The 9,412-nt window shown below is 49.8% G+C and overlaps 1 protein-coding gene across 1 annotated transcript; it reads right to left on the reverse strand.

The window, feature by feature from the left end:
• Positions 1-7,242: 7,242 nt before the first annotated feature.
• LOC101561782 (60S ribosomal protein L36-like) lies at positions 7,243-7,761 on the reverse strand. The gene is made up of 2 exons (XM_004630414.1): positions 7,531-7,761; positions 7,243-7,338 (listed from the first exon to the last, which is right to left on the reverse strand). The coding sequence occupies exons 1-2, from the start codon at positions 7,759-7,761 to the stop codon at positions 7,243-7,245; spliced, it is 327 nt and encodes a 108-aa protein (XP_004630471.1).
• Positions 7,762-9,412: the final 1,651 nt, after the last annotated feature.

Below are 9,412 nucleotides of genomic sequence, written 5' to 3' on the forward strand. Positions count from 1 at the left end.
AGTTTGCCCAAGCAGGCGCTTCAAACAACTGAGCTAATTCACAAGCCCCATGAGTTGTCTGCTTTAGAGCAATTAGAAATCAACTTGCCATAAATGTTTGTGCACTGGTTTTTGTGCAAATACAAACCTTTGTTTCTCATTTCTGGGTAAATTTCTAAAAGTGAAACTGCTATGCCATGCAGTCAGCGCTTGCTTACCTGTTGGCATCATCAGCCCTGCCAGTCCTGGGGGCCGAACCGAGGGCCTTGGCACGGAGCCCAGCCCTCTTTTAATTTTTTTACTTTGAGATGGGATCTTGCTATGTTGCTCTATTGCCCAGGCTAGGCTCAAATTTACAAGCCTCCTGCCTCAGCCTCCCAGGCTGCTGGGATTACAGGTATGCAGCACCATGTCCAGCGAGTATATATTTACTCTTAAAGAAATTGCCATGTTCTCTTCCAAAGCGGCTCACAACTGCATGAGAATTCTGACATAACAAAGCTTCTTTTGTTAATTTGTTTTTGTAAGTTACTATCCCGGGTATCTTGGGCTATCCGGTGGTAGCTTTCATTTGCATTTCCCTAACAATGGTGCTGCCGAGCTCCTTTCTTGGGCTTATTTGCCACCCGCATTTCTCCTTAAGAAGCTGCAGAAACTATTTGGATCTTTTTGACACTTTTAATGGGGGCTACGTGTTGTCTCCTGATGAAGTTTTCAGAACTCATAGATAACAAATCTCTTACCACGTGTGTTTTGCAAGTTTTCCCTCCTGCTTTGTGGCTTATCTTTTCATTTTCATAAAAGCGTCTTTTAAAAGTGTTTTTTTTTTTTTTTTTTTGAAGGAACCAGGGATTGAACTCAGGCCCTTGTGCTTGCCAGGCAAGTGCTTGTTCTACTGAGCCATCTCCCCAGCCCTTAAAAGTCATTTTAAAGAAATCTAATCTAGCACTTTTTTTAATCTATACCTTATGGATCTAAAGTAATACGTGGCCTCATCTAAACTTGCAACGGATTTATTCCTGCCTTTCCTTCTAGATTTTAATTTTAGAGTTTACATTGAAGTTGATGATCCATTTGGAGCTCATTTTTGTATAACCTGTGAGGACCTGCTAGCCAGGGTTCTATTTGTTTGTTTTTAAACAAATCTCCAGTTCCAATGCCATTTTTTGTTTCCAGAACTAGGGGTTCAATCCAAGGTCTTCATCTTGAGCTATATACCCATTCTTTTTTCTTTTTTTTTTTTTTTTTTTTTCCTGTATTTTAGGGAAGGGTCTACAGGGTGTTCAGGGTCTCACTACTATATTGGACTTGTAGTGATCCACCCATTTACAGCCTCCCCCAAGAGTTGGGACTAAAGGCGTGCGCCACCATGCCCAGTTTCAATTGCTATCTCAGCGTGCCCCAGGGGCAGGGCTGGCATGGCAGGCCCGAGGATCAAATCCTGGTCCCTGCGTCTGCCTAAACAGGCACTTTACTGTCTAGAAGATTTAAGTCAAATCCAGAGGATCTGTGAGGTTGTTCTCATAGGTCCATTTGTTTTTTTTTTTGTTTTGTTTTTTAAATTTTATTTATTTGTGTGTGTGTGTGTGTGTGTGTGTGTGTGTGGCCAGCTCAGCCCACCAGGGGGCGGGGCTGGCTGGCATGTGGTGCTGGGGAATCGAACCGTGGTCCCTGTGCTTTGCTGAACTTGTTCCAAGTAGGTGCTTTAGACCACTGAGCCATCTCACCAGCCCCTCATAGGTCCATTTGCAAAAGGGAAGGGAGACCCAAAAATGCTACCTGAACCCAGATCCTGCCTGCTGTCACCTCGGGCCTGGGGTACAGGTAACCCCCAATCTGCTCACTCTGTTTAGAAGTCAGAGTGGTAATTAAAAGTTTCATTAATCCACTTGGCAGTGGAACGAGGCACTTAGGAGAAGCTGAAACACTTGCCGCAGTCTGGTTCTAGAAGGTTCTCGGCTCTGGAAGGAATGCTCTTGATAAATGGCACTTCTACCAAGACCAGGCTTACAGCTCAGAGGGAGCCCAGCGATGCCATGGCAGAGGGCTTCTGCGTTGTCTTTTATTTTGAAACAGGGTCTCATTAAGTCGCTAAGTTGCCTGGGCTCAAACTTGCAATCCTAGGCTTCAGCCTCCCAGGGTGCTGGGATTGGAGGTGTAGTCACCACCACACCCAGCCTTTATCTGAATCTTCACAAAAGATTTTTAAAGGCCCAGATTCTTTCTAAGAGAGAAAATCATCGTTTCAACACCCCAAAAGCTGCCCATATGCTGTGAGCACACAGGAGAGGCATCTGGGGCAGCTCTAGTTTGGGGCCCCAGGACACCCCCATTTCTAGGCACTGCATGTGTGTCTTTTTTTTTTTTTTTGGTGGAACCAAGAATTGAACTCAGGCCCTTGAGCTTGCCAGGGAAGTGCTTATTCCACTGAACCATCTCCCTGGCCCTGCATGTGTGTCATGGGCCATCCCACAAGTCCTGAGTGACCTTCATTTGTGGAAAGACCACTGCTCTGCTTTCGATACGCTTTGTCCCTTCTGGACTCACTGAAACAGTGCTGGGAGGCAGTGGGCCCCTCTGCTTTTTGAAGAGGAATTGCTGCTTTTCTCCAAGAGTCCAGCGAGAACCCAGACTGGGTGCCTTAAAAGTGAAGCAACCCAGGGCTTAGCTCCCCTACACTCACTGTAGGGACGCCAGGAACCAGGTCACATGCACCACAAGGCCCTCACCAGATGTGGCTGCCCACACTTGGACTTTGCAGCCTGCAGCACTGTGAACCAAACAACTCTTTTCCTTATAAAATAGACAGCCTCACATATGTGCTTTGCTTTGTTGCTGCTGGTTTGTTTTGTTGTTGTTGTTGTTGTTGTTGTTGTTGTTGTTGTTGTTGTTTGGTTTCTTGTTTATTTTCTTTTTAAAACAGAGTTTTGCTATGCAGCCCAGGCCGGCCTTGGATTTGCAATGGTCCTTCTTCCTCAGCCTCTCTGGGATTACAGGTGCACCCCAGGCCAGGACTATGTTCTCTACAGCAGCACAAAATGGACTGAGACAGCTGCACACCGTCCCACCCGCCTTCCCTGGTTTACTGTCCTCAGATGGCCACCCGTGAGCCTAAGGGATTCATTTCTGAGCTGGGTGTGGCAGCACCCACTTGTCACCCCTGGCAAGAGGAGGCAAGAGGATCTCAAGATAAAATCCAATCTCAACTTAGTGAGACCCTCTCTCAAAATAAAAAAGTGTTAAGGGGTGTAGCTCAGTGTGAAGGCCCTGGATTCAATCTCTAGTGCTCCCCAAAAATAAAAATAATAAAAAGATTCATCATTTGTGATTTCTCTGGTCCCCCCCCCAGTCAGTACCCAACACCTCCCCACCTCCCCAGCAGGCAGGTACCTGAGACCTATGTCTCAGTGACCCCTGGGTGGACATACAACTCTACCCCATAGCACCCTTTGGACTCCCAGGCCAAATCTTTCCAGAATTGGTTTAGGGGCTAAGTAGTTATTATAAAAAGCTACAGTCCCACTGACTGGGACATGGACCAAACAACGTCCCCTCTATGTCCTTCCACATGTCACCTCCGATCCTCATAACAACCCCAATGTACAGGTGGAGAAACTGAGGCACAGAGGTGTCAGGAGCAGGAGCATGGAGGTGACCACTGTGGCCTCTGTTTTCTACCCCATCAAGCTTTGGGTCCTTGGAAGCTCTGTGACCAGTCAGTCATCAGTAATGACCAAAAAAGAAAAGACAACACAGGAAGATGTTGGGCTGAGGAGCATGGGGGGAGGCGAGGCAAGAACCATGGGATCAGCGTGCTCTAGGCCAGGGGAAGATGCAGAAGGGATGAATGACCCCCACACACGCTGGTCCCTTCCCCAGAGGTTTCACAGGTATACACCAGGACGCACGCAGCACATGCAAGATTAGTGACACAGTGAACATTTAAAGCTTCATTACAGCAAAAGCCTGCCTGTCATTCATCCCTCCAAATCTTCCCCCAGCCCAGAGCACACTCATCCAATGGTTCTTGCCACTTTCTGAAGGCAGGTCTGGAGGCCCTCTTTCCTGAGGGTCTTCACAACATGTGAGCACAAATTCAGTGACCGTGGTTGCCAAGCACCAACCAGGAGAAAGGCAGGCTCGTAAAAACATGATGCTGTGTCCTCGTCCACCTTATGCACCAGATGTGGCACCCTGTGACTTCGGGCTCTTCCCGAAAGTTAAAATGATCATAAACAAGAAATGTTTTGAATCTATTCAAGATACTGAGGCAGCCACAACAGTGCAATGAAAGACACTCATGAAAGAGACTTGCAGAACTACTTCAGAAAGTAGCAAGGACTCTGGGCCCATTCCTTTGTATTCCCCTATTTTTAACTGTTGTAGGTTGGTTTGTTTGTTTGTGTTTTGGTGTTTTCGACACAGGGTTTCACTGCGCAGCTCAGGCTGGCCTTGAACTCACTATGTAGCCCAGGCTGGCCTCAAATTCATAACAATCCTCCTTCCTCAGCTTCCTAAGTGCTGGGATTACAGGCCTACACCACCATACCTGACCTATTTGTAACTTTTGGAATAGAAATGTCTATCTTTGTGCCATTGAAAGTGTTTAACTTTCTTTTCACTTGCACAGGGACTTCCAGCTAAAAGTTTGCCTTAAATCCCAACTTTGGGAAAGACAGAGAGAGACAGAGACAGGTAGAGAGAAACAGAGAGACAGAGACAGGTGCTGGATTTTTCAGCAATGCTGAAACTATTGGGATTTTGGCAATTCTTGGAGATGGGCTTTTGCATAACAGGATGTGAATTAATCTTTCGGGGACCAGGGGTGGAATGTTACGGTTTCCGTCTAAATTGCCCCCCGCCCCAAAGCCTCATGCAGTCACTGGTGGGTCCTTTTCAGAGATGGCTGGATCCAGAGTGTGTGACTGATGCAGGGCACAGTGCTAGGCTCCAGGGCACTGGGATTAAGGGTACGAGCTCTGCCTGCCCGAGTAGCCTGGGTGACACAAAGGACAGAAGAGCTGTGGGTGGCCCTTGTTGCTTTGCCACCTTCTTTGCCATCTACCTTGATTCGGAGCCAGCCGATTATGGACTGAAACCTCTGCAGACTGTGAGTTAAATGAACGTTTCCTCCTGGAGACAGAGAGACAGACAGACAGACAGACAGACAGACACACAGACAGACAGACAGACACACAGACACACAGACACACAGACACACAAACAGACAGAGAGACAGAGACACAGAGACAGAGACAGACAGACAGGAAAGACAGAGAGGCAAGAATGGCAGAACGAGGTGTTCATAGGGACGCAGAGGATTCTGAGGATTAGCAGCAAAGTGTCTTACTTTAGTGAAACTTTTAACACAATTCAATGCCTTTGCCGAATGATGCGCTTACACCTGCACAGCTAAGGTCGAGGGACTGGCTGCCCAGCCCTGAGGAGAGAGGCCAGCGTGGGCTCAGGCCTGGCGCCCAAGGGTGCAAACATTGGATCATTTTCCATGCTGCGTGCTCCCTGCCACAGCACAGCCAAGCAGGGCCAGGTGGCTGTGTGTAGGAAGCAGGAGGGGACTGACATCAGGTCCCCAGGGTCCCCTGGCAAGGCTGGGAGGCCGGGAACAGAAGGAACGCAGGTTGTGTCCCTGAAATGGGACAATGGCAAGCACAGGTCAAACCCGGCCTGCTTACACTAATCCAGTCCCTGCACTTTCTTAGGAGTAACCTTTTCCTGAGGGGTGTGGAGGGGAAGGACATGGCACCTCTAGCCAAGAATCAGAGAAATGGGCGAGAATGCGCATCCCTGGAGAAAGTGAGGAAAGGAGAGTGTGCCCAGGGCTCCCCAGAACCAAGCAATGGGACCCTCAGGGGCTCCCCATGGCCCTCTACTTTCTCTGCTCAACTTGGGGAAGGCACAAAGCCAGCTCCCCTGGACACTAGAGAACCTGAGCCCCAGAAATGGCCTTTGTTTCCTTCTCTTCTTTCCACGCCTGTCTGAGCAGCCTGGGGCCTCCAAAGTCAGGACTCTGGGTCAACTGGGGATCTCTGGGCTTCAGGCAAAGTCCAAATCCAGGCTTTAACGATACAAACAACCTGGCTCCAACCTCTGCTCCTCCAACCTAACTTCCCACTGGAGATGGCAGCCTTTCCTGGTGGGGACACCCTCCCTGCCACAGGGAGCTCACCACCTCCAAGGTGAGCAGGGCCCACCCTGTGTCCTGCTGCCAAACTGTCTGCTGCACACTCTGCCTCCAGACTTTTGCAAGTAGCCTTTAGTCACTTCCCTCTCAGTGCAGATGTCCCCTCCCTGGCCCAGCCATCTCTGGCATGTCTCCCTGGTGTGTTGTCCTCAGGTTGGGCTCAAATTTAGGATCCTCTTGCCTGAGCCTCCCAAAGTGCTGGGATTACAGGTATGTGTCACAGCACGGGAGTAGCATTATTATCCCCTTTTACAGACATGAAAACTGAGGCCCTCGAAGGTTATATCATTTGCCCAAGGATATCAAAATCAAGATGCACTGACTTATCTCAGCCCAGACTTCTCTCTACTGACCTCATTGGCAAATTCTACAGGGCATTCTCCACATTTGTTTTGCAGATCCAAGCTACAGGCAAGGACAAGCCAGGATAGTTCCTGCCTCAGAGGGCAAATCCCAAAAGCAGAGCTCTGATCTACTTTGAACGAGGGCAAAACTGTAGACCTAGAAGGAGGGTTCAGGATCAGCTAGGCCACCACTTCCATTTTACAGATGGAGAAACTAAGTCCTGGAAAGGAACGTGGCAGAGGTGAGTCTAGCCCCATCCCCTCCTCCACCAGCTGATACTTTTTGCCTCCACTCATTCACTCACATAGTCATTCAACAAACATTCACTGAAGTTGTGCTCACTGTTCCAGGCACTTTGCATGCAGCTCTGAGCAAGAGAGACAAAACCCAGCACCATTCAGAGTGTCTGCAGCTGGAGACTGTAACGCACACCACAGCACTTTGGGAGGCAGAGGGAGGAGGATGGAAAGTTTGCACCCAGCCTGGACAATTTAGAGGCTTAACAAGACTGTATCTCAGTAAAAAATGAAAAGGACTGCTGATGTAGCTCAGCACAAAGGCCCTGGATTCAATCCCCAGGAACGGCTGCTGGGCATGCGACCTCGCCAGTTCCACCCGGAGTCCATGGGCTCCTGTCGCTGTTTGGAACTTCTTAAGTTTTGTTGTTTTTTGTTTTTTGTTTTTTTTTTTCCTGCAAAGCTTTATTCCGGAGGGGCTCAGTCCTTCTTGGCAGCTGCCTTCTTCATGGTGGCCAGTACCTTACTCAGCTCCTCACGCTTCCTCTTGGCGCGGATGTGCGTCCCCACCCTTTTCTTTGTTTGTTGATTTTGTATCTTGCTATGTTGCTGAGTTTATTTATTAGGTCATGAGTCTTTTAGTGAAAGCTTTTTGTTTTTGTTTTTGTTTTTGTTTTGTTTTGTTTGCGGAACCGGGGATTGAACTCAGGCCCTTGCGCTTGCCTGGGAAGCGCTTATTCCACTGAGCCATCTCCGCAGCCCCCCCACCCTTTTCTTGATGAACTTGAGGGCGCGCTTGTCCTTGGAGACCTTGAGCAGCTCCATGGCGCGCCGCTCATAGGGGGCGAAGCCGCACACCTCCCGGATCATGTCCCGCAAGAACTTGGTGTGTTTGGTAAGACGTCCACAGCGGCGGCGGCTGTGCCTCGGTTTGCTCACATTCTTAGTCACCTTGTGGCCCTTGTTGAGGCCCACGGCCATGGGATAGCGGAGGGCCATGGCTACTCTTTTTCAATGGTTGCTGTGGCGGAAGGCAGAACTTCTTAAGTTTTAAACAAAAGCCCTCAAGTTTCAGTTTGCATTGCCCCTTTCAGGGATGCAGACGGCCTGTAACCTGGCAGATGAGGAACTGGAGGCCCAGGGAGGTAAAGCACTTTGACCAGGGTCACCCGGCTGGTGAAGATGGGGCCGAGATGGAAGCCTGAGCCAACGCTGCGGGCCTCTCACCTCGAGCACAGTGCCGCCCGGCTGCCTGCAAGCACAGATTCCCAGAGATGGAGTGCCTAGAGACCTGGCTGCCCCCAAGGGGAATATAGCAGAGCTCAAGGGAACCAAGCTTCCTGGGTTGCAAGGTGACTCCCCAGGCCACCTGAGCAAACACCTGCCACTGGGGGCTTTGAGAATAAGGAAAGCAGAATGAGAAAGAGAAGGCCCCTGCCCTCCCCTCATAGCTCTAGAGGTGCGTGTCATATCCCCGTGGCCTCAGGCCACCTCCACTGAATGCCACCCAGCTAGGGCCACGGGCTACTGAGGGCATACAGTCCTCCTTGTAGTCCAGGATGGAAGGCCTCTTCGCATCCTATTGACATAAAAGGAGCCGTCCACCCACAGGGTCAGCAGATTGTCCAAGACCACACAGCAGGTGGAGACAGAGCTCACATTCAGCCCCAGCTGACACTGGAGAACAGGCTTTTTTTTTTTTTTTTTTTTTTTTTGGTACAGGGGCTCGCTTCGCAGCTCAGACTCATAGTGATCCTCCTGTGTTCAGCCTCCCCAGCGCTGGGATTACAGGCATGCACCACCATGCCCAGTCTTGGTGGCCAGCTCAGCATGCCTAGGGGCGGGGCCAGCACAGCATGTGTGCCAAGCCCTGGTCCCTGCACTTGCCTAACCAGGTGTTTAGTCCGCAGAGCTATTTTGCCAGCCAGGAGAACAGGCTTTTAACAAGTGCATAGCCCACAGTACAGAGCCCGGGCCACAGAGCACAGACAGGCAGGCAGGCATGCTGGGCTGGTCGGGAAAGGCTTCCCAAGAAGACAGTAATACCGGCACTTAAATGAAGACATCTGAGCCAGGGGTAAGCCCAGCACTCCGGGAGCCTGAAGTGGCAGGATCACAAGTTTGAGCTCAGCCTGGGTAACTCAGCAACTTAACAAGACTCTGTTTCTAAGTTTAAAAATGTAGCTCAGTGTCAACGCTCTGGGTTCAGTTCCCAGCAACACACACACACACACACACACACACACACACACACACACACACCCCGTCTGTCCACCTGTGCAAAGAGGCTAGCAGCAGGGAGTGTGGAGGAGGGAGACACGCCTCTCACTGGGTGGTAAATGACAGTGCCAATAAGGGCTGGCAGATGAAGCCACAGGGCAACCAGAGTCAGGCTGTGGGGAGTGCTGAAGGCCAGTGTATCTATTATGGGTCTTAGTTGCAAGCAACCGGGTCCACTCTGGCCAGTTTACATACAGAAGGGATTTATTTTAAAATATTGAATGTATTGTCACAGCCAAACAGGAGCCTAAGGAATCATGACAACCAGATGGAACATGGGACTTGGGGTGTGCTCTGGGGACAGAAAAAGGACATTAGGCAAAAACTAAGGAAATCTACACGAGATACTGTGCTTCAGTTACTAACAATG

Source organism: Octodon degus, unplaced genomic scaffold (assembly GCF_000260255.1).
Source record: "Octodon degus isolate 3935 unplaced genomic scaffold, OctDeg1.0 scaffold00035, whole genome shotgun sequence".
In the NCBI taxonomy this organism is placed as follows: Eukaryota; Metazoa; Chordata; class Mammalia; order Rodentia; family Octodontidae; genus Octodon; species Octodon degus.